This window comes from Artemia franciscana, chromosome 1 (genome assembly GCF_032884065.1).
Source record: "Artemia franciscana chromosome 1, ASM3288406v1, whole genome shotgun sequence".
Classification (NCBI taxonomy): Eukaryota; Metazoa; Arthropoda; class Branchiopoda; order Anostraca; family Artemiidae; genus Artemia; species Artemia franciscana.
In genome coordinates, this window is record NC_088863.1 from 3,763,106 (window position 1) to 3,789,320 (window position 26,215).

Consider the following 26,215-nt stretch of genomic DNA (forward strand, 5'->3'; position numbering starts at 1 on the left):
TAGAAAGAAATATAATATTATCCATGTAGTATTATAGGTGTAATACAATAACAGCAAAAACGTATAGAATTTCAAGCTACAATCAGCTTCAGGGGATAAAAACGTACGGACGGGATGATCAATTTGCTTGCCATTTATTTAACGTTGTTGAGAAACTATCAGAAATTAGATTGATTTTTTTCATTTAATACTAGTTTGAGTACACGCGCTTTGTTTCTAAAGAAAAGAAGAAACAATTCGTGACCAAAAATTTAGATTTTCGGATAATTGTCTGTAATCAAGAAGACATTTTCACACCTTCCCAGAAATGTGCATTGGTAAATCATTATTTGTACATAATATTTGATCCAAAATTGGCCAGAGACCTAGTTGAGAAACAAAAAAAAAGAAAAATTGTAACAAGTAAGAAAAAAATATAGAAACAAGAGAAACGAAAAAAGTAACAGAGAAGCAAGATGATCAATATCAAGCACAGAATTTAATTTTCGCCCACATATAGCTTACTCTTATCATTGGAACCGTGACTCCTCCAAATCTTAGAAATGCTTTCAATGTCTTTCAGTAAGAGCCATTTTCAATGTTGTACGAACGAGCTTAGAAAGAAATAGATCAGCAAAGTCTATTTTAAATTGGCAACGTTCATCAATATAATATTACAGGCCTAGAGCGAAAATGTACATAATTTCAAACTACAATCACCTTCAAGTGATAAAAATGTAAAAACAAATTCCATCATTATTCCATGTTCTTAACATGCTTCACTCCCCAGTAATTCATTCCAGCTTATGTAAATACACACATTTAGTATATAATATACGTTAATGAGCCACTAGTGACCCCATAGAAAATATCCTTGTGACTTCTTTGGGTCACAAGTTTGAATGAAGGACTTCTTCTTCTATCCTTGGACTTATTAGGAACTGTTGAGCAAAATATTTAAAATATATTGGAAAATAAGCTCTTACTTGTGGATTAGAAAGAAAGACAGATAGAAATTTATCAAAACAACAAAAACACAAAAACAGAATACAGGAGAAAAAAAAGCACATAACAAATACTACAGATTTCAATTCACAACTTGTCCCTAGATACCTTCATGAGGTCTGTTTTAGGGTTGAAGAGATATAGCACCGTAAAGCACTGTTAAGAAATCTAGAATACCTTCAGTCAGCCTTCTTTGTACCAAGGACTGTGAAATTGAAATCTCTTCGTTTGAATGGGCAAGGTAGAAACCCGCAACAACGTATATATTAAAATATTAGGAAAAAACGGAAACTCGATTTTTGACGAAAATACCTCCATCCGCAGTTGTAAAGTTTTTGGTAGTAGCCGGTACCAAATTAAAAAAACAAATAATCATGGGCCGGAAATCAGCGGAAAAATAATCTGAAAATGAATGGTACCAAACATCTTAAGAAGGTGTAATGTTCCTTTGAAGGGGCATATGTCTTTTTGAAACAATCGATCATTAATGTTAGAATTTTTACGGACGAAAAATGTGTCAATTTTATTTAATTAGACTTACCTTCTTGTTTTGAGTTGGCAACACTGTCGAAAATGAGGTACTGCCCTTAAAAACTTCCCAATTTAAAAAAAAGAAAAATTTGAAATTTCTGGATATGAATTGACAAGATGGGCCCAAGGAGCAAATATGTTCTAATTTCTATTTTTTTTGAAACTTCAAGCTATACAACTAAAAGTAAAGCTTTTGTATCAAAGGTAAAAGCCTACCTGAAATTCAACGTATTCATTATCTCCAGCGTCTTCAAGTGGCCGACTGGGTGTTCTTAAAGGTGTGTCAGGATTGTGTAGTTGTACTTGTTTTCTTGACTCCTCGCTTGCGGGAGTGTTGTCATTCCCTATCCAGACTGCACTACCATAATCCACCCAACCATTAAAAAATTCTATTGGAGCAACTTGCATTTCCAGATTAATATGACCCCCAAGACGTCTGAACCTCAGACCTATGACTACATGACCTTGAGGGGCCATTAGGTGATCCAGGTCTAGTGCTCGTTCTTCATATGTGAGAGTTGCATAGTCACTGTATTTGTTGATTAGCGCTGTGGAGTCATCATTAGGGGTGATTGGTTCTACTGGCCTCCATTGCATACTTGATGCATTGACGGAACCTCTTGGTAAAGACTTTCCTTCTTGAATCTGGAAAGAAAGTTTTGCAATGTTTTCGAAGTCCAAGATTCTTGAAAATTAAGGTTTTTTCAGTAAAAATCGGCATTTTTTTTTTATAAAAGGTGTGCTTACAATATGCATTTCAGAAATATTTCGTATTATTCGCAGCTAAGCCCCTTCCCACCTTAATATGATCCATATCTCCAGATCGTTTGCCAGACTATCGACCAATATGTCGCCCCTATTCAACGAAAAGTGCGTTTAATTTGTCCAAGTAATTTTCAGTTAAAGCTGACTCCCTTCAATTTTTATTTCACAGATCTTGCTTTTTCCATGACAATTGCACTATATTTACCAAAAAAAGTCATTATATCGCTCTTTTTTCATGAAAATTGTACTTGGAATACGTATTTCAGGACTTCTCCGAGTCATTTCCAAACATATCGCTTCTTCCTCATAAAAAGATATAAGCTGCTATTTCAGTACTCCCCTGCTTTTAATTTTTGGGCAAAATTGAGTTTTATCAGTGCAAGTTCGCTAGATTGCAGTAGATTCATTGAGATATTAAGCTACGGTTGCCCAACCTGGGTACACGCAAGTCTTGGGGTGTGACACAATATTTCTCGTGGATATTCGAAAAGACTTAGAAAGGTTTCTTTACAAATACCTAGTTTTGTACCTTTACTACTTAGTTATAGTACCTCAGTGTAAATTTTTTCGCTGACTCTCAAGGAGATGTAACATTGTGTTAAAATTTAAAGGGATAACCGGATAAAAAAAAAGTTACAAGTAGTATAGCTATTGAAACAAAAATACTTTTTTTCGCACAAAAACACTTTTTCAATCACATCAGGGGACGGGGGAGGGTGAATTACCCCCATATGCAAAAATTCGGCTCAAAATATTGTAATAATTGAATATAGCTCATCATTTTCAATGAGAACCGCCCTTCTTTTACTTTTACCAAAAGGGGCTTATATATAATTTTACATTGTTTCTCAAATTAATAGACAAGAATATCCTACTATTAAATTTCTCGAAGTTTTACCGTTAATATCCCGATTAACTTTTTAATAAGGCATCATGAATACTTTTAATAATAACAACAATAATGTAAACAACACCATAAACAGTAAGAAAAATCGGGAAAAAGAAATACAAAAAGAAAAGAGACCAAAATAAAACTAATAATTTATTTGTAATAAGACTATGTCTGTCGTAGTATAAAAAGGAAACGTATTTATATTTCCTCCCACATACAAGCCTATGGCTTTCTCCTGTTTTGAATGAAATAAATAAATAGATTTATTTCGAAAAGGAGTTTATAAGCCGGTCAACCGGTACTGGCCAAATTAACTGATTTTATAAGAGTATTTGCATTTTATACCGTTATGGTAATGAAAAATAGACTTTTCTTCATATCTGCAAATTTAAGATTCGTCTTTTCGTTTTCCATTGAAAATAACATATCAACCCTTTCTAAACGGTAGTCGAATAGATGTCATATTTATATTTACCTGAATATGCACCACTCTTCCTTCTTTAACGAATCGAACTCCTGTCACAATGTTCCCAGATAAGACATCAGCAACGGCAGGCCTTAAGCTTACATAGCGGTCTGATCTTGGGCCCGGTTGATCACAAAGACAGATGCAATTCGAACAATGATATAAAAATCTCCACCAGCTGTCTGCTCTCTTAGTATTGCCTAAAAAAGGGTACTAAAACAAGTAAATTTTGTCGAAAATGACTCGGACGCGTCGGTATGTAATTATCGACTGGTATGTTTTATTAAAAGTGAATTTCTCAGGTTTTCCTAGATACTTTATCATAAAGAAACTTATTCTAATATCTATCCAAACAAGCCTACCATAAATATATTTTTTTGCTAGTTTAAAAACTAGAAGTTTTTATTTATATTAAATAATTCTACCAGTTGGAGAATCTCTTATCCGACTTAGCTGTCAACTGAATGTTCCTCCAACGAAAAACTTTTTGGTCGAGAGACGTGACATTCGGTATCCAAAGCAAAATTTGATCAGCGTCTGAAACTAGTTTAAATTATTATGTCCAAACTTTTAAGATGTTTATTTTCTAACAGTATTGTTCTCAATATAAACCCATCGATATCAATGTGTTATTTTATTATTATTTTTTTTTTATTATTATTTTTTTTTTTTTTTTTTTTTTTTTTTTAGGAAGAAAGAAGTGTCACAGAATTAAACTTTCAGTTTGGAAATTTACTTCAGGATATCATTTTTTAAAAACAAAAAAGAATTTTTAGTTGTTTTTTTTTATTCTTAATTCATTACTGATGAAAATTGAGCGAAGGTCTTGACAAAAATAATTGCATTATTCATTCTGTTTTCACTGGCTGAGATTTTCCTCGTTTTATTCTTCGTTATATTTTCTTGCTTTAATACGTTTAGCCAGTGTCGTCTCAGAAATTATTTACAATTTAACTGGCGCGAAATATCTTTTTTTTTTCTGGCTTAGTCATGCTTCCAATGCTAATTTTCAAAACCTCGTGTCTTCACGAAGAACTATTACTTTCTGTTTGATTAGTACTTCCTCAAAGTGGAAATTTTTTAATTGGTAATTCTCGTGTGTGTATTCAAACAGTTCAAAGGTTAAAGAATTAAGATCAGACGTATATGTTTCATAATAAGCTCGAAGCTTAAGAAAAAAGAACATTTTAAACACTAGGATCTTTTTAGTGAAAGATGAAATCGTGCTTGACTACCTTGAATTAGAGATTTAGTCTGCTAGTGACGTCTTAAGGTGATAAGTCATAATCATTTTTACGAGTTTCAGCGTCGGCTAACCGTCACAAAGACAAAGGGTAAATGAGGGAATCTCCTCAGGGACTCGACATCATTGAGAGCTGTCGATAGGTTGTACTTTGACTGTAAAGACAGTGAATTTTTGCATCCATTCGTCATTGAGCTTGTCAATCAAAGTGTCTACCACCACAAGGAACTCCTGAAGCGGCTAAATTGTTCAAATGATTATACTTTTGAGAAAATTTTCGATATTTCAGGAAAGGGTCTGCCCTTTCCTCAACCTTAAAAAGGAAATTATGCTCCATTTAATCGAAAAAACAAAATTCACTTTTTGATGATATAGATTTCATTAAAACTGAACATCTGTATCTCTGGCATAAAACGGGGGAAGTTGAATGGTTTTTCTTAGCTTTCTATGCAACTAAATGTTGACTTTTAGTTTTCTGTCGTTTATTCGAATTTTTTATTCAAGCTCTACAAGTTGTGGCAAGACCCAACAGCCAATTCTATATAGTTTGGCCACAGATACTTAAAAAATTTTTAATGGACGAGATAAGGTGTTTCATTACCGTATCACCTTAACGTACTTAACAAGTAAGAGATTGAAGAATATACAAATGTGTTAGTCTTTAATCTTTCCATGGGTTAGTCTATAAATTGTGGCTTGACTGAAATGATGTATTATGCTTGGATGGGATAGATGATATTCACCTGGTTGTGTGATTCTTAGAAATACAAGATGCCCCGCTCACTACAGACTACCTCTTTTTTCAATTTCAATCAAATTACATACCAGCAGATGTTAGTGTCCACCAAGCGATTATCTAGTGTAGATCTTCTTCTTTGAAAAGTGGCGGTATGTTTAAATAAATTCTAATGCGACACCTTCTTAGCGATGGTTACTTAGGACATAGATTAAGGATCCAAAACAAGACGACCAGATCGTGTCGCATTCGGTCGTAATCTGCTTTCTACTATTCTCTTTTGTTTCTAAAGATACTTAGAGGCAAACACACTCGCAGGAGCTTATTCCAACAGTAGTGGCGTGGGGGGAGGGAATATTTGGGGAAAAGGATGGATAAATCAGATAAAACTTTTAGGAGACTATGAATAAAATGTTGATTCTTATGAGGGAGGGTATACATCCATGCTTAGAAGTTTTATACTTTTCAACTGTAATACATGTCTTTCCGTGCTTAGAAAAATATTTGGAAATAGAAGCGTTTGATTTCAAGAATGTTTAGCCCCAAAAGAATCGCCCTTATATAAATAGCTGGTTGTTTAGAACAGTCAAATATATCTAACACCATTACGTTATTTGATTGACCACATCCGAATTAATGTAATAATACCACCGACAAAAGGTATATAATACAGATTTTTAACTGGGCAATTCTTCAATGTTAAAAAGATGTCGGATATTGGGCGTGCGTTGAAGCTGTTGGTAATGATTGTGACTTAAGCATGAAGACGATGCTGCCCTGTTTATTGAACCGTCAGTTTATTCAAACGATCGATTCGTTTTTGTTAAACAACACTTGCCAAACAATCATAGGTTTAAAAATGATAAGTTATCACAAGAAAATTTATTGGTATTTCTAAGTTACATGTAATTCTCTCGATTTTTTTTTCATAAAGGCAAAATGTTCTGATTAAGGTTGGTTTTGATTAGGCAACATTTGTAAAAACATTTTTGGAAGAAGACAGACGAGCACAAGCAACAAATTTATTGATTACTGAAAATTACTCAGTTGGATATCTGTATTAAATGCTTTTTGTCTGTGAATAATACTCACCAGTTCTACACTCCGTTTTTTGACCGATCAGTCTCCCGCTTTTATATTCAATCCAGTCATACCGTCTATGAGGCGATGTGGACATACATACACTGGAGTCTGCTTCAAAGAATGTGCAACCATGCAGTTTTCCTTGATCACACCGCTTTTCCGAGTTGCAAAAGGTTTTCTTGTGACATCCAAATTCTTGAGCAGCTGTGTACGATTTACATTCTTCTTTGCACGTGTTTTCTGTGTTTAAGTCTACTTCATTGACAACATAGCCCTAAAATAAATTTAGATTTTAGTCACACACAAGCTTATGAAATATCTACAGGCTTCTCAGCCTCTTGAGCAGCTGTTTATGATCTATTTGCATCTTTGCATATGCTCTGCGTTTAGGTCAACTTCGTTGACTACATAATCCTAGATTAAATATATATTTTGAGGCATATGCTAACACATTTCTAAAGGTTTCTCGTCCTCTTGAGCAGCTATGTATTATCTATATTCATCTTTGCATGTGTTCTGTGTTTAGATCAACTTCCTTGACAACGTAACCCTAGATTAAATTGCGATTTCAGTCATATGCGAACGTCATATGTCGTCATCGATGTCGTTGAAATAATTTTTTTTTTAATCTGAGAACAATTGACTAATTAAATCCACCAAAGAAGCAGGGAAAAACATGATTTTTCCTGCCTTGTTGATCATGGGTTAAGTTATGAGCTGTATACATATTTAAGCGGTCAATGTAAACCATACAAAGTTACCAAAGAAAAATAATTCTGAAAAAAAATCTCGTTTTTCTTAATACAACACTTCCGTGGCTTTGCACTATTTTTAAAACTAAGAATGGCCCTAACCCTTTCAAATCTCATTTGTGATATTGATTTAGAGAATAGTCACCACAGAGAAACAGAGAGTTTATTTCTAAAATGTTGTGACTCGGAAACTTTTCGGTTTTAATAGTGACATAATATTTCTCAAAAAAGGATGAACCAAGTTTTAAAGAGCGTTAGCGTTAGTTAACATGGTTCTAAAAGGATAGGGCTATACTTATGTCCAGAAACATGGAGCAGTGTGACTGAATTGTGAAAATATGTCGCAAAAATAAACCAATGGAAGTAAATTCCATTTTTTAACAATAAGGTATAGACTAACTATATTTTGAAAATATATATTTGAAAATGCATTTTTAAAAATCTAGGGGGGTGGGGGTTGTTTTGTTCAATTTTCCAATATAAATGCAAAAAAGGTTTAATGACAGTACAAAAAAGGGTATTTAGAAAGTAAATCTAAGAGGGTGGAAACTACCGCCCTCCCCCTCCTCCAGATTGACGCATCTGCGTTTGAAAAATTTAAATTCAAATTGATTTTGCTATATTTAACCTATATTTAATAATTATAGGATATTAATGGTTATTTATCTCTTTGTATTCCTATCCTTACCTGAAGAACCTCGGTAAACTGTATATAAGTTTCATTTTCAACCGGTTTTTCATTTATACATCTGTCATACCAGTTCGACATTTGACTTATCACTGATCGAGCCACTTGTGCCTTTTCAGTAACTCTCTTTTCGAATTCTTGTCTAGCCAAGTCCGATTCTCGGGTGAAATCTCCTGAAAAGATCAGAAAGAATGTAATAGAAGAATTGGGCTAATTTTTATATTTTTGGGTGGTGGAATTCTATATACTTAAGCTTGGTACTCACTTAGCTTTTATTATTTAGAGGGTCCGTTTGAGTAGCCAGCATTCTTGAACGTATTCTCATGGAAAAGGATTGCGAATATTAAGTTTTGAGTAAGAATGAGCCGAAAAGGATACACATAGCGGTTTCGCTTGTTTCACCAATCGATAATGTAGGGTGAATAACGATTGTTGACGAAGTTAACTCAACCCAGTGTTCAAACAGGTCTGTTGTAAAATGGCTCAGGTACAGAGAATGCGCCAAAATGCTTAATTTATCATACCAAATCGGTGCACTAAATCCGCTATACCCTTAAAACTATAGCCAAAATTATAAACCCTTGGCTCGTGCTGAGGAGATTTTTCTTTTTAACGCAAAACGGCTAACGAATGCAGGAAACTTCACAAAAATATTTGCATAGAAACGGTTCATTGCAGCTGTTGAACATAATGCTATTGAATATCTTAACAGTATAAACATAAAATAGGCTAAATAAAATTCTGGAAACAAGGTGAAAAATGTACAAAAGGCTAGCCTGTATCGACCTTGGCTAGTTCTACCTATAATTCTTATCTTCTATGTTTGTAAATGCCCTCCCAGGCCTTGAGGATTAATTGTTTCATTCAATGGCCCCCATGCCATGTATTAATGAACGACTTCAGCAGTTAATCTGCCTTCAGCAGATTAACTTGTGGTTGGGTTTGTATTAGTTTCTGTGTTTTATTTATTATAAATTATTAAACTATAAAGCTGCTAGACAATTACTGCTACTAACAACTAAATGCAGTGCTGAACTGTCTGGGGTCAACACAGCTACGCACGCTCTTGCTGTACCTCAATAAATTCTAAGTCTCCTTCTTTACACTGTCTCAGGAAGTTCCAATTTCCCAATTTCATTCAATGGCCCCCATGTCATGTATTAATGAACTACTTCTGATAAATTTAATACGGATGTGTTTTATGGCCCCACAGGGGGCGATAATGAACGCCCTGGGAGGACATTCATTAAATGCCCTCCCAGGCCTTGAGGATTAATTGTTTCATTCAATGGCCCCCATGCCATGTATTAATGAACGACTTCTGATAAATTTGATACGGATGGGTTTTAAAACGGCCCAGTAAAAATATTTCAACACAGTCATTGAACCGTTACGGATGAAATATGACGGATCACGCAAAAACGGCCGTTGTTGCACGAAAATGCAGTAATGTCAACCCTGGGAAATATTGGATTGTGCTGAAAGCCATTAATTTATTTGTTTTAACGGGCGCGTTTTTCAGCGGCTTGATTAGAATATTGAACGATGATGCATGAACTTGTCGCTAAGAAACAACAGATGAACACTGATAAATATCCGTTTTTGTGTGAAGACGCAAATATGTGAGGCTAAGTGTTGAGTTAATCAACAATGCTAATTAACTTGTCAAACAGTTCGTGGTAACGGACTGTTTGAGCGACATGACTCAATAGTAACCGAAACTCTTAAAAATGGTATTTTGATACCAATAGATATATCAAAGAATCGGATTTTTATGCAAATTTTAAAAAAAATATAAGTTTCATCAAGTTTAGTCTCACCCATCAGAAGTTACGAGCCTGAGAAAATTTGCCTTATTTTCGAAAAAAGGGAGAAACCCCTTAAAAGTCATATAACCTTAATGAAAATAACACCTTCAGATTCAGCGTATCAGAGAACCCTACTATAGAGGTTTCAAGCTCCTATCTGCACAAATGTGGAATTTTGTATTTGTAGCCAATAGAAAGATCACGGATGCGTGTTTTTTCATTTTTTTTTTTCCCAGGGGTGACCGTATCGACCCAGTGGTCCTAGAATTTTGTGAGAGGGCTCTTTTGAACAGAAATTAAAAGTTCTAGTGCCTTTCTTAAATGACCAAAAAATCGGAGGTCACTTAAAAACTCCCTTCCAGCTCTCGTTTTTTCCCAAAGTCAGTGGATCAAAATTCTGAGACAGTCATTTTGTTCAGCATAGTTGAAATATATTCCTAATAACTATGTCTGTGAGGACGACTTAATCCCCCGCATTCCCGGAGGAATGGCTAAAACTTATCAACTTTGCCCATTGTTTACATATAGTATTTGTTATTGATAAGTATACAGACGTTTTCAGTTTTTTTTCTGGTGGGGGGATTGGGTTACAGGGAGAACCTTTCTATGGAGGAATTGTTCATGGGGGAAGATAATTTCTGTGAAGGGGCGCTGGATATCCCAGCATTATTTAAAAAAAGATCAGAAATTAAATAAACAAAACGAGTTTTTTTCAACTGAAAGTAAGGAGGAACATCAAAACTTAAAACGAACAAAATGATTACGTATATGAGGGGGTTCGTCTCCTCGTCAATGCCTTGCTGTATACGCTAAAGTATTTTTAGTAATTTCAAAAGAGCTATTTATTCTAATTAAACGGCCTTTGTGATTCGGGGGTCATTATTAAAGAATTAGAACAAAATTCCAACTTTAGCGTAAAGAGTGAGGTATTGACGAGGGACAATTAACGATTAGCAATTAAATACATTAAACCTTGGAACGAACAGAGAATATGACGTACATGAGATGGGTTAATGGGAAGTCAGAAACTGTTTCATCGTTTCTTTATTTATTAATGGTTCGGTATTACATGTTTTTTATCAGGAACATAGATGACAGTTTATTTTTGGAGGAGGCAAAGTTGAAAAAGTAAAGAATTTCAGGTCATGCGAAACAGGGGTGGATCTAGAGAAAATTTTGAGAGAGGCCCAATTTGACAGGGGCGACAACGACGAAAATCTCGGGGGGGGGAGCAATAATTGACCAAATTGACAAATTTATTCTAAAAAAGAGTAGAAAAACATGATAAGAGGGCACCAGAATGTTTTTTTTGGTGGGGGGGCCCTGTCCCTCTGGATCCGCCAGTTATACGAAATTGTAGACAGTGACGGAGAAAATCCTATAAATTTATACATTTCTGCGAGAACATACCTGGTTACGGAATATTATTGCCCAAGTTCCAACTTGAATTTGTTCCAATGATTTTTGCTGGCGATTTTTTTTTTTCTCAATGTGTGCTATTGAACAATGGTTAATATTTTGTAACCAGCAATGACCTACATATGTTTTGCATTTAATTGTATTAAAATATACATGAAGTTACAAGAACTTCCTGCATTCTTAACTTTCGTTTTCCAAAGAGACTAAACAAGTACATAGTTTTGATGTCGCAACTTTTTAAACTAGTCCTCTCAACACAAATACTTGACAGTCTTTTCCGGTCAAATGATTCACATTTTCTAGATATTCAATTCACGGTTTAGTTAATTATGAATTATATCATCTAAAATACTTCCAAACTATGAATTATATCATCTAAAATCTAAAATACTAAAATACTTCTTTTTCAATAAATTTTCTGAATTTGCTATTCAACAGTTTCGTTAATTCGGTATTTAACCTAATTTGCCAATTATTTTTCAAATTTAAAAACACTATCGCTGCTTTATATGTGGGGAAAATTTTCGGTGGGGGGTCTATTTCTATATTAAAATTGATTTGATTTGCATATAAATTTCCTACTCATTTTATATGTAATCAAAATAAATTGTATTGGCGAATTTTCCAAGAATTTTCTTTCTTTTGAGATAACATCAACACTTGAAGGATAAGCTAGGAGATATGTATTATCTCTGTTTTTATATAAAAATATAAGTTGAGTAGTTTTCCCTTGAATATTTGTTCACGTATTTTGGTATATGATAAAGGATCTTTATTCTATACATATAAAAGGGTCTAATAAAAGGATATAATATTAAACATAAAGGAATCTTTGAATTTCTATGGAAGGACCTAGTGTAGGAGTAGCCTACAACCGCTATTGGTAGTAGAAACTGGAATGCTAGTTCTTACATTTTGTGCTGAGAGTACAAGTACTTGATTTGGAATAGGGATAGGTTGCTACATCCCGGGATGGACGGACTCCCCATTCCAAAAAAAAGGTTTCAGAACCATCTTCTAAACGCTGCTTTGAGTGACTGCGTAAAATAGCCGTTAAATCAGAAAGTATTTTCTTCAAGAATATTGATATCTGACTTAAGTCAGATTTCTATTTTTATTTATTATAACTAAATTTATTTATAACTTAAGTTACTCTCTAAATAATTGGAAGCTTGGTACCAATGGTTGAGTGATACTAAAGGTATCGTTTTGATATAATTTTAAATCTAATTAATTTAACTAATTTAATAAAGTTCATTTTAATTGAAAACGAAATTTATTTAAATTTGATTTTGAACAAATTTGAATTAAATTTGATGTGTCTAAATTAATTTAATATTATTAAAAATGTTATTACAATTTACATTTTTACATAATTAATAATAATAAACAGTTTTTAAATTTTTATGGATAAAAAACTTAAATATTATGCTCTTTTGGCAAAAAATAGTTCTTTTACATTTGCTCCTTTGGTGTTAGTCGTTTGTTATTTCAAAGATGAGTTTACCCCCCCCCCTCCCCTTTCAGTTTCCCTTATTCTTTGGTTAGCTCTTTTAAAAGTCTTCAATAGCTTGGGAGAAAAAAAAACTAGCCTTTTTCATAAATTTTGAGAAGCATCCAGGAAAACTGCATCATAGCATACCCCTTAGCATCGGTCAAAGCCAAGAGGTTGTACAGGTCATATATAAGCTGCTGGGGGGATTTTGTGAGGTTGCACAGCTCTCCGTTATATACCTGTAAAAAAGAGGTTTACTTAATTAATATTTGATTAAAAAATAAACAAATTTAGGTATGGTGTCTTAGGTAATCCTTCAAACTGTTTAAGAGCGTTAACTAATTTTAATATTCTAAGCTTGAACTTTCTGGATGTCTTGTGACAAAGCTGAAAATCTGAATTTTTGGACATTATTTGAGTTTGACGGAATGTAATATTCATAGGAAATACACAATCTGTAGGAAATATCTAGTTTTGATTGTTGACCTTTTAGTAAAACTCATTGGAGCCCCCCATTCTATGTAGGCGCGGATCTAGAGCACAATCCTGGGGGAGGCCCAATGTGACAAGGGCGCCAATGAGCAAAATCTTGTGGGGGGGGGGGCAATGTAACAATGGTTCCAATAATTGACCAGACTAATTTATTCTAGTAAAAAAAAAGAAAAAAAGACAGGACAAGAGGGTGCCATTAAAAATCTCGTCGGAGGGGGATCCTCCCGGATCCACCAGTGTCTCTATGAGTAACACTTAAGAATGTTATACTTCTTGGTATCACCCTATTCATTGAGATTCTTGTTAGTAAAAGAGTATTTTTGCACAATGTGCTGGGATCTATGCTATATACTAATATGAAATAAATTGACTATATAGTGCGCCAAGTAACTGAAATATTCTTGGGATACATGGCTTTAATTTGGCGTCTAGAAGAGTATTTGCCCACCAGGTTACCCCCTCCCCGGATCTTGAAAAATACCCTTTGGGTGTACTTTTATTGAAAATGTCCTGTCTTCAGTGGAGAAATTGATGAAAATGATAAATTTGTCCCCTCCCACTATATTTTGACAAATACCGCCCCTAAATTTTGTGAATTGGCGCCACTGCTTGCGATAAATTTTGTGGAAGTATATTAGCTATTATAATCTTTATTATTCTTCAATGCGATGTTAGGCAATAACACTTTAATTGTGCGCACTTAAAAATGGCTCCGTAATTTCAAGTTACGACATCTTTAAAATCCGTTACAAAATTTTGCCAAGTTTTCTCCTCTGAATCAAAAAAGACAATGGACACTTGCTCTTTTGTAAAATTTTTATTAACTTGACCTTAATTGATTGAAAAGCTCCTCTTTAGTAATGTCAAGTTGAAGCTTCGTCATGATAAGAATTTACGAGTAAAATTGTTAAAATGTATGGCTATCAATTTTTTATATTTTCCGGAAAGAAATGCCGCACAGAGGGACCATTAGTTAAAACCTTTTGGCTTAAAAGCGTTTCGATGTTTTTACTGGCTAAAAATTTTGTATAGGAAACCAATCGAGTTCTAGAAAGGCGGGGTTATATATCTCTCTAGAATTTGCGTAAGTTAAGGAATAGTGTGATTCGCTTGTCACAAGTATAAGCAAATAAATCAACATCCATTTTTTTTTCATGCTGAGTTCTTTCATGTTTTTTTTGGGGGGAGGGGTGTAAGCTACCCCAAGTAGTATTTTAGTTTAATCTGCCTTTATTTCAAAGTAACTTAACCACAATTCTTGAATAGCCAGATTCGTTTTACAAGCTTTATGAAAAATATGGTTCTATATCACTTTCTTGGGCTATAGTGAGAGATAGGTTGAGATAGCTAGGACAATTTTTACGAACGAAGGATGATAGATTGCCAAAGATCGTCCGTTTCGGTAATGCATCCAGGGCCAAACGGAAAGTAGGTCGTCCCCGAATGGAGTGGGAAGACGTCAGAAAGGATTTAAGAGAAATTGGAACTTCTTGGGAGGGTGTACAGTGGGAATTTTTGAAAAAATGGGGGTGGAGGAGTGCCACAGTGAGTTGTTACTACTTTTTGTAGTTTTTCTAGTTCGCTCACAAGACTTTTTCGGTCGGGGCAATTAAAACTGGAAAAAGGATGGATTTGATGAAGTCAAAGGAAACGGAAAATGATGCATTGCTCGGAACCCAAGTGTGACTTCGAGCGATCCATCACTTTAAATACGAGGTATTCTGTCATTGATGGAAAGATAGTGTTAAACTTTGAATAATACGCCGAGTAACATTTTTTTTGTCCTTAACAATTTCCTTTTGTTATGATTTGCTTATTTTGTTTGAGAAAACTGCGATGTATGTTTATTTTTTATTAAATACTTAACGTATAGAGATGGTTAGGGGTAGGTTAGATGTTTAATATAATGCCTTCTGTGTGGCCCTTTCCACAATTTTTTGTCGTAGTTTTCATAATTTTGTTTCTAAAGTATTATATTATCATCGTGTTTTGGTATATTTTATTAGGGTTTACCTAACTTATCTTTTTGAGTGTGTTCCGTTTAACAAACAAGTATCATAAGGAGGAACTTACTAAAAAATAATTACACCAAAAAATTTTGGGTACCATATAAATTCGATTATATTTATGATTTCATCGTTAAAAACTGCTAATTTCGTTACAAGCATTATTTATATCAATGTTTGTATATTCATTAGTCTGATTAGTAATTTAAAATAGGGCTTACATCGCTTGTGATCAATTCTTTGAGTGTCTTGAGCACCGTTTCATCGCATTTAATAGCCTTCCTGTCATCCACTGTGTCTATCTCTTCAAATTCTGTTGTAACTTCTATATTTGGATCTACCATCTCTTGGGTGTCAATCTCTTTTTCTATAGCTTTCCTTTCTTCCTCTATTATTTGGTCTTCCAGTCCCGCTAGCAATTTTTTTACCTCTTCGTCAAGCGATTCGAGAGGCGAGCTCTCTTCCCCTATCTTCTTTGCTTCGATGACAGCTTTGTCCTCATTATCTGTTTCTTCTTCACTCATAGCCGAACAGTCTCCATATGTGTATTCATGAAGTTCCTTCAGCATCGTTGATAAAGACGTTCGCTCTTCACCTTGCAGACTTTCTGCGTAGTCCATCAGTGTTCGTTCATTTACTAGTGCAATGTTGTTCTGATATTTTTCGAACCATTGAAATAGTGCCGCGACACTCATAATATCTGCTTCCATATCGTTCCATAAAGTTGCAAAAGTTGAATTAGGAAAATGTGTCCCAATGTTTTTAAGAACCTCCAGAGTATCTGCCGATCCACTTTCTACGGTTTCAAAACGGTTTGAAATCGTCATGTACCGTTGTAAAATCTCTTTTTCTGGGCCCAATGTTCTGAACATCGTAATCCAATTCGGGGTTTCTAAATCATTTAATAAGGTGTTAGTAACATTAACTAGAGCGAATTGAAGCCACAGGGCATTTGATGGACTGTTTTCTAGTCGAATAACTTCTGACCTTCTTAACCATGGAGGTAGATACTCAGAGGTGTCTATTGCTCTCTCTCCCCCGAGTCTATTATTTCTCCCTTTCCTAGCATCAGGGTCTCCGTTTGAACTTGGTTTAGGTTCTGGATTTTCCACCAGTGGCCCATCCGGCTTTCTAAAATTTGTGATATCGCCTATTATGCCCCCAAAAGAATCAGAAAACTCACTAAGACCAGTTCCAATGGTGTCTTGGACATCACCTAATGTGCTGCCAATCATACCTGCCACACTGTCCAATTTGGTTTTCGCCCCATCCGAGTCTATCTCTTTCACAAGCTCACTTCCACGTCCTAATATATCATCGAAAATTGATGGATGTCCATTTATTCTGAATACACAAAACACAAAAATGACTAGTGAATATTTCATTGTTTCGTGTTGAACTGCTAATTAACAACTGGTCGCCAAAGTTGATGCGTACCATAACATCTGGAAGAAGATATGATGTTTTGAAGATACGCCCAGTTTTTGTTGCTAGACAGAAAACCTTGGTAATAATTCATGAATGCGTCAGGTTTGGTATTCCCAAAGGGAGCTAGAATTGAGTTTGCAAAACCATCACCCGTCCATGGCTAACAGTTTATTTGTCCCTTATATATTTTCTTTATATAAATAAAGCCAAGACGTCAAAGTTGGGTCCGGTTATATATTTACATATCTGTTCACAGAACAGCCCCCTCACAATTTAGTAGGCTATTTCTTTTCATGTTTTACGTTAATACGTTCTGAGTATGCGTGACGGATGAAAACAAGAAAGGAAATAATAAATAAAAAGAGAAAAATCAAATAGGTGGGAACGAGGATTGTGTCTTTTCTCCTCTTGTAGAGTTCACTTAAGAAGGTTAGGTTTTGTTTTTTCTTCTTCTTTTTTTTGAGCACCGAGGACGACTTGGCGGAGGTCCTTGTCGAAATATTTGCTTGTTTTTCATATTTAGCTACTGGCTGACAAAATTCTCGTTTTTCACCTATTTCATTTTTCTCTTTTTTCATTTATTATTTCCTTTCTTGTTTTCATACATGTTTTACGTTAAAATCACAAATTTGTTATGCGAATAAACAAGGTTGCTAAGGTCGCTGCAGTGGCAAATTAGCGTCTTTAGGAAGTTCGATGCCCAAAACCCTGTCAAAATATAAACCCCACAAACTTATAATTTTTGGCAGACGGATGTGTCAAAATATATCCCTATCATAGATAACGAGATCATAGCATAAGACTCGTGTCAAGATCAAGATTCATTTGATTTTACAAGACCGAAATTGCTCCTTTCTATGCCCTTCCTTTTTATAAAAGTCCTTATATTTAAAAGAAAGTCATGTTAGTTTGCATAGAAGAAGTCTATTCACGTGGAGAAGAATGTGATTATACGGTAAATCTTCGTACGCATCATACTTCACATACATGGTTCCTCGTGTACTCCCTTTCTTGAAATCTCTTGACTTCGGAATTGTTCCTGTATTACCTCACATATTCCACATAATTGGCCTATTTTTTGTATTTATAAAACTCTTACCCCTCTCCAAAACATTCCTGAGTTGCGGGCAAAACATTACCCGCTCCTGAGTTGACCCCGTCCCCCAATCTAACTCTTGGTTTTTGCTTTGTTGTGTATAGACAACCTATGGTTGACCCAGGTCTATAGAAAACTAATGAAAATCCTACCCCATGGGGTTTTACCTCTTTCTGGTTTTTCCTTTGCCATTTCTCTCCCTAGAATACTTGTTTTTTTTGTGCATTTATATCTTCCCAGGAAAGGTTTCTTTTCTTTTAGAACTTCAGCTCGATCGAGGCAACAAGTACCAAATCTCGAAATCTCTTCCGCTCGGTCCTTTCTTTCTACCTTCCTCCGCCGTGCAATTCGAAGTCCCCATGACCCAAGGGACATGCCTCAAAGCAGGTATCCACGTAGGAATTATTATCTTTTGGGGTGGGGGAAAAAAATTCATTCAATAATATAAATCCGAACAAATAAGTAGTGGCCAAAGATTCCAGAAAAGTGTTGGATATTGAAGGGCCCCCGAGCCCCCTCCCCGATGCGATCTTTTTTACAGATAATTTGAATTGATTATGGATGGTAAAAAATGTCCTTTTTTATCATATACCTAAGATTTAACTTTTATTTTAGAAAAAATAATTTAGTTTTCTTTTTTCTTTCTTTCTCTCGTTTTTTTTCTTACTCATCGTTTTTTTTTTGTCTTTTTTAGTAACTTTCTCAAGATACCGGTTTACCCTATTTCCGGGTATACGCATAGTGTGTCTAACCTCTATATGGTGCAATAGCTAGTCCGTAATTTCTGGAAGCTGTTGCTTCTTTTTTTTGCCAAAAAATTGTCTAGCTACTAAGAATTTTTAAATGACAGTGAAACTACACTCTTGTTTTACTCATTATGAAACTTATCAGCCAGTACATATACAGTTGAATCAAACAGTTCGTGGTAACGAACTGTTAGTAAGGAGCGACCGGCTCAATAGTGACCGAAACTCTAAAAATAGAATGTTAATACCAATTAAATATATAAAAAAAAATCAGTTTATTATGCTGCTTTCGAATATATAAGTTTAGTCTTACCCATCAAAGGTTACGAGCCTGAAATAATTTGCCTTATTTTCGGAAAAGGGGAAATACCACCTGAAAGTAATTTAATCTTATTGAAAATTACACCGTCAGATTCAGTATATCAGATAACCCTTTGGTAGAGCTTTCATGTTTATATATGCGAAAATGTGAAGTTTTTATGGCACTTGGTATTAATCCAAGGGACGGTTAAATCTGAAAAATTAGAAAAAAAGGAGGTCTTTATAACTTACGAACGGGTGATCAGATCTTAATGAAATTTGATGTTGGGAAGTATATCGTGTCTCAGAGCTCTTATTTTAAATTCCGACCGGATCAGGTGACATTGGGGGGTTGGGGTTGGGGGGGGGAGGAACCTAAAATCTTGGAAAACGATTAGAGTGGAGGGATCGGGATGAAACTTGGAGGGAAAAATAAGCACAAGTCCTAGATACGTGATTGACATAACCGGAACGGATCCGCTCTCTTTGGAGGACTCGGGGGGGGGGGGGGTAATTCTGAAAAATTAGAAAGATGAGGTATTTTTAACTTATGAAAGAGTGATCGGATCTTATTGAAATTTGATGTTTGGAAGGATATCGTGTCTCAGAGCTCTCATTTTAAATTCTGACCGTATCCGGTGACTTTGGGGGGAGTTGGGGGGGGGCTGAAATCTTGGAAAACGCATGAAACTTGGTGGGAAAAATAATAACAAGTCCTAGATGCGTGATTGACATAACCGTAACGGATCCGCTCTCTTTGGGGGAGTTGGGGGAGGGATAATTACGAAGGAGTAATCAGATCTTAATGAAATTTGATGTTTGCAAGGAAATTGTGTCTGAAAGCTCTTATTTTAAATCCCAACCGGATCCGGTGCCATTGGGGGAGTTGAGGGGGGCCTAAAATTTTGGAAAACGCTTAGAGTGGAGGGATCAGGATGAAACTTGGTGAGAAAAATAAGCACAAGTCCTAGATACGTGATTGACATAACCGGAACGGATCCGCTCTCTTTGGGGGAGTTGGGGGGAAGGTTTAATTCTAAAACATTAAAAAATGAGGTATTTTTAATTTACGAAGAAATGATCGGATCTTTATGAAATTTCATATTTAGAAGGACCTCGTAATTCAGATCTCTTATTTAAAATCCCGACCGGATCCAGTGTCATTCGGGGGGAGGGGGGGAAATCTTGGAAAACGCTTAAAGCGGAGAGATCAGGATGACACTTGGTGGGAAGAATAAGCACAAGTCCAAGATATGTGACTGACACAACCGGACCGTATCCGCTCTCTTAGGTGGAGTTGGAGGAGGGAATAATTCGGAAAAATTAGAAAAAATGAGGTATTTGTAGCTTACCAACGGGTATTCAGATCTTAATGAAATTTGATATTGAGACGGATCTTGTGCTTTAGAACTCTCATTTTAAATCCCGAAAAAATCCACTGTCATTCAGGGGAGTTGGAGGGGAAAACCAGAAATCTTGGAAACCGGATATCTTGGAAAACTCTTAGAGTGGAGAGATCGGGATGAAACTTGATGGGAAGAATAAGCACAAGTTAAAGATACGTGATTGGCATAATTGGAACGGATCCGTTCTCTTTGAGGGGAGCTGCGGGTTGTTAATTTGGAAAAATTAGTAAAATTGATGTATTTTTAACTTAAGAACGGGTGATCGATCTTAGTGAAATTTGATATTTAGAAGGAATTTATGTCTCAGAGCTCTTATTTCAAATTCCGACCAGATCTGCTGAGATTGGGGGAGTTGGAGGGGAAAACCGGAAATCTTGGAAAACGCTTATAAATGTCGTCAATTCGTGATTGACGTAACCGGACTAGATCCGCTCTCTTTGGGGGAGTTAGGGGGTGGGATTCAGTGCTTTGGCGAGTTTGGTGCTTTTGGACGTGCTAGGACGATGAAAATTGGTAGGTGTGTCAGGGACCTGCACATATTTACTTCATAAAGTCGTTTTTTCCTGATTCGACCATCTGGGGGGCTGAAGGGAGAGGAAAAATTAGAAAAATTGAGGTATTTTTAATTTACGAATGGGTGATCGGATCTTAATGGATTTTGACATTTAGAAGAACCTCGTGACTCAGAGCTCTTATTTTTAATCCTGACCGGCATTAAGCCTCTGATTTTCCTTTTAAAGCAATCTATTGATTCTTATGGTTTTGCTTGAGCTCATGCCATATGTGCTCTCGGCTCTTCCAACCTCGTCACAAGTGCCATATGAGCTCTTAGCTCTTGTTTACTTTTTGCCAAAAGAAAGATCACGGATGCGTCTTTATTTGTTTTTTGTTGTTTTTTTATGGCAGTTGCTATCTACCAAGTGACATATAGCGATCGCAAATTCTGTCGGTCGGTCTGTCTGTCCCGGTTTTACTACTTTAGGCACTTCCAGGTAAGCTAGGACGATGAAATTCTTCAGGCGTATCAGGAACCAGATCAGATTAAATTAGAAATTGTCGTTTCGCCGATTTGACCATCCGGGGTGGGGAGTGGGGAGACGGTTCAATCGGAAAAATTAGAAAAAAAGAAGCATTTTTAACTTACGAACGGGTGATCGGATCTTAATGAAATTTGATGTTTGTAATGATATCGTGTCTCAGAGCTTTTATTTTAAATCCCGACTGGATCAAGTGACATTGGGGGGAGTTGGGGTGGGGAAACCTAAACTCTTGGAAAACGCTTAGAGTGGAGGGATCGGAATGAAATTTGGTGGGAAAAATAAGCACAAGTCCTAGATACGTGATTGACATAACCGGAACGGATCCGCTCTCTCTGCGGGAGTTGGGGGGGCATATTCTAAAAAATTAGAAAAAATAAGGTATTTTTAACTTATGAAGGAATGATCGGATTTTTTAAATTTTATGTTTCGAAGGATATCGTGTCTCAGAGCTCTTATTTAAATCCCGACAGGATCCGGTGACATTGAGGAGAATTGGGGGGGAGGAACTTAAAATCTTGGAAAACGCTTAGAGCGGAGGGCTCGGAATGAAACTTTTTGGAAAAAATCACAAGTCCTAGATAAGTGATTGACATAATTGGCTCGTACCATATGAGCTCATACATTATGAGCTCTTGGCTCTTCCGACCTCGTCAGAAGTGTCAGATGAGCTCTTAGCTCTTGTTTTTCCGGGGGTTATCGTATCAACCCAGCTGTCCTAGAATATCGTGAGCCGGCTCACTCGAATGGAAATTAAATGTTCTTTTTTGAAGTGACCAAAGACGTTGGAGGGAAACTAGACCCCCTTCCTTCCCCTTGTTCCCCAAAATCGTCCGATTGAAATTTGGAGATTGCCATTTTGTTCATCATAGTTGAAAGGACCAATAACTATGTCTTTGTATATGACACGCCCCCCGCACCCCACAGTCCCAGGAGAAAGGTCTAAGCAATAAAAATTGCCCATTATTTCCGCATAGTATTTGTTATTGTGGAGCATGCAAACATCTTAAGGTGAGAAAGCGAATTTTTTGCAGGGATTTTGTCACGGGGGAAATTTCCGGGGGAGGGAAGTTTCCAAGGGCTGAATTTGTCTGATGAAATCTTACGCTGGGAAAATTTGTCAGAATCCCTGTACAATTTTTTTATATATTAGTAGAATCCCTATATGCAATCAGAGCGGGTCCCTATCCCATCATTCCGAGCAGTGCTGCAACAAGAACTCCAAATTTTTTCTTAAGTATCAAGTATTAAGTACTCATTGTTTTTTTACTTAAATATCAAGTAATAAGTACTTTCCAAATTCTTACTTAAGTATCAAATATCAAGTACTTGCCAAGATTGTACTTAAGTATTACTTCAAGTACTACTTCAAGTATTTATTCTATGTGTATATATTTATTCTATGTGTATATAGTCGTTACGCGCCATATTAGTTACGTGCCATTGTAGTTGTGTCCCTGTGTCCCACCTGTGAATATAGATAGATATATACATGTTTTTAACTACGTAAAACTTGCGAATATACAACTTTCTTCGCTGTCCCATTGTCTGTGCATATAAATAGATTGTCGGGTTTACTGACTCTTGAACATGCAATATATAATTGTCCATGAGAAAAACAATCCGTATTCAGATCTATACCTCATTATTCTAATGATTGCCCTTGAGCTTTGTTGATGGTGATTGCTAATCGAACATTCCCTATATCCCCGTCGTCATTTATATATCCCCCTGTGTCCCCCGGCGTCCCCGTTGTAGTTGTGTCCCTGTGTCCCGTTCGTCATTTATATTCCCTGTGTCCCGGTCGTCATTTGTGTCCCGGTGTTTTTTTTCTTTTTAGTTTTTTACCTTTTTTATTTTTTTCCTTTTTTAAGTTGTTTTCTTTTTAGGTTTTTCTTTTTTTAGCTTTTTTCGCTCCATATTAGTTACGCGCCATTGTAGTTGTGTCCCTCTGAACCTGTGTAAACATATATATATATATATATATATATATATATATATATATATATATATATATATATATATATATATATATATATATATATATATATATATATATATATATATATATAAATAAATATATATATATATATGTCTGTAAAAATCTGTAATTTCTCTTTGAGTGTGCCGGTCTGTAATTTCGTCAGACGACAAACAACTTCATGACGACATACAGCTCAATCCTTATAATGACGTCAGTCGACAAACATGACGTCAGTCGACAAACAACTTCATGACGACATACAGCTCAATCCTTATAATGACGTCAGTCGACAAACATGACGTCAGTCAACAGACAAACAACTTATATATATATATATATATATATATATATATATATATATATATATATATATATATATATATATATATATATATATATATATTCTGAGATCAAGTCTATGCTACCTTTTTTAAAGCCATTCTGGAGGCTTCTTACTCCCCTTCCCTTGCCTATAAAATGTCCCCTGTCATTTTTCTTTTGGAAATCTTAATCAAGAACCAAAATTTCCGTTTTATCGTTTTTAACCGTTTCCCTTGTTTGGCTGGTACCCATCCAACAAAGTCCAAAAAATAATCTTAACTAATTTTCAACACAACGACTTGAAAGCAAAAGACTTTCCAAACAATTAAGTGCAGTCAAAAAACTCCTGATTGGATCAGACAGATCACATGGCAGGATTGACACAGTGCACGTAGAGTTGAACTTCTGGTGATTAGTGTTCAGTCAAATCTGGCACGTTTGAAAAAATACACGGCTATTCTGAAACATGTGGGAATTATAGAAAAAATAATAAAAATATTCTTTTCCCTTATTTGGCTGGTAGACCCCCAACGAAGTCCAAAAAATAGTCTGAACCAATTTTCAATACATCGGCTTGAAAGAAAAAGACTATCAAAACAATTAAGTGCAGTCAAGAACTTCTGATTGGATCAGACAGATCATATGACAGGATTAATACTGTGCATGTAGAGTTGAACTTCTGGCAATTAGTGTTCAGTCAAATCTGGCATGCTTGAAAAAATACAGAGTTATTCTTAAACATGTCGGAATGGTGGAAAAAATATTGAAAATAGAAAAATAAACTTTGGATTGGCTTTAAAACAGATAAAAGGTAATAAAGTAGTTAATTCTCTGATTGAATAAGTAAAAACCTTAGCAACAAAAAAAAACTCAAATGTAAAAGTAAGGAGCCAAGTGAGTCAGCTGCAGAATTTTTTAATAAGAGAAATCAAAGCTCAATAAAAAGGAGCAGCAAGAGGGTCGTAAACGCGAATGAAGTAGATAGTCTTTTTTACGTAAATCATCACTGGAAGACTGAATCCAAGAAGGCCTATCTATTATACAAAATCGAGTAATTATTTTTCTGTTTTCGTGCCATCTAGGAAGCCGGAGGAGGAATTTGCAATATCTGAAATAAGCCGCAAGTAGAGTATGGCGATTTTTCTTACAAAACAGATGAGACATGCCTGATAAAAACAAACGCACAGGGGCGCAATAAGCATTATAAATTATGCACAAACCGTTGCGTTTGTAACGGCTTTTGTTCGGGGATATTTTTCCGTAAGCGACGCGTAGGTTTTTCAAGGCTTGATTCACTAGGGATGAAAAGGTAGTGGAAAGTGTTGGACCGAAACACAGACCCAGCCAACTAACTAAAGAAGAACATGGCAGAATTGCAGTCCCAGCAACAAATGGAGAGACCACATAAGGGCTATTAAAACAAATAAATTCGCATTTAGACGCATTAACTGACAGTTCAATCTTAGATAGTTCATTGGTTAATATAGTAAAATTGGAAAGCAATCCACAGCGAGTCCGGGCAACAAGAAGAACGTCGTCTGCATATGCAATAGAAGACAAACCAATATTACCGTAAGAAACAGAATTTTTAAGGGGACGCAGGGACGATGCAAGCACACATCTAAATATACTAGAAAGACAATATGGCAGAAGTTGCAACCTATCCATTTCTAGCAGCAGTTTTCACAGAACATGAAGTGCAGCATGTAGCAGCATGAAGTGGCAAAAACCATGAGACTAAGTCGAAAATCTTCTGAGAAAAAAGGAATAAAACAAGAGCTAAGAGCTCATATGGCACTTGTGACGAAGTCGGAAGAGCCAAGAGCTCATATGGCATGAGCTCAAGCAAAATTATAAGAATCAATAGATTAATTTAAAAGAAAAATTGGGGGCTTAATGACGGTCGGCATTTAAAATAAGAGCTCTGAGACACAGGGTCCTTTTAAATATCAAAATTCATTAAGATCCGATCACCCACTCGCAGGTTAAAAATACCTCATTTTTCTAATTTTTCCTCCTCCCTTCTCCCTTACCTCCAGATGGTTGAATCGGGGAAATCAATCTAATCAAGTCAATTTGTGCAGGTCCCTGATACGCCTATCAATTTCCATTGTCCTAGCACGTCCAGAAGTACCGGACTCGCCAAAGCACTGGATTCCCCTAACTACCCCAAAGATAGTAGATCCAGTCCGGTTTCGTCAATCACGTATCTACGACATTTCCTTATTCTACCCACCAAGTTTCATCCCGATCTCTCCACTCTAAGCGTTTTCCAAGATTTCCGGTGTTCCCCTCCAACTCTCCCCCGATGTCACCAGAACTGGCCGGGGTTGAAAGTAAGAGATCCGAGACATGAGTTCTTTCTTAATATTAAATTCAAAAATACCTCACGAACGGTCACCCGCTCTTAAGTTAAAAATACCTCAGTTTTTTTAATTTTTCCGAATTAACACCCCCTCCAACTCCCCCAAAGAGAGCAAATCCATTTCAGTTATGTCAGTCACGTATCTAGGACTTGTGCTTATCCTTCCCACCAA

General features: G+C 35.8%; 2 protein-coding genes across 3 annotated transcripts in view; one reads left to right on the plus strand and one right to left on the minus strand.

The window, feature by feature from the left end:
- The window catches only part of LOC136024637 (E3 ubiquitin-protein ligase Ubr3-like), a 259,618-nt gene that overhangs the window by 131,425 nt on the left and 101,978 nt on the right, over positions 1-26,215 (plus strand). The window lies entirely within an intron of this gene.
- LOC136024620 (uncharacterized) overlaps positions 1-26,215 on the minus strand; it is a 36,448-nt gene that overhangs the window by 1,427 nt on the left and 8,806 nt on the right. Inside the window, exons 1-6 of one of the 2 annotated variants that reach the window (XM_065700053.1) lie at positions 15,582-16,788; positions 12,960-13,101; positions 8,141-8,313; positions 6,710-6,974; positions 3,648-3,838; positions 1,732-2,160 (exon numbers count right to left, since the gene is read on the minus strand). In XM_065700053.1, the coding sequence (XP_065556125.1) occupies positions 1,732-2,160; positions 3,648-3,838; positions 6,710-6,974; positions 8,141-8,313; positions 12,960-13,101; positions 15,582-16,745 (2,364 nt within the window). In that variant the 5' untranslated portion in view covers positions 16,746-16,788. Of the gene's footprint in view, positions 1-1,731; positions 2,161-3,647; positions 3,839-6,709; positions 6,975-8,140; positions 8,314-12,959; positions 13,102-15,581; positions 16,789-26,215 lie in introns of those variants that run through there. The other variant, XM_065700060.1, reaches the window with a different exon arrangement.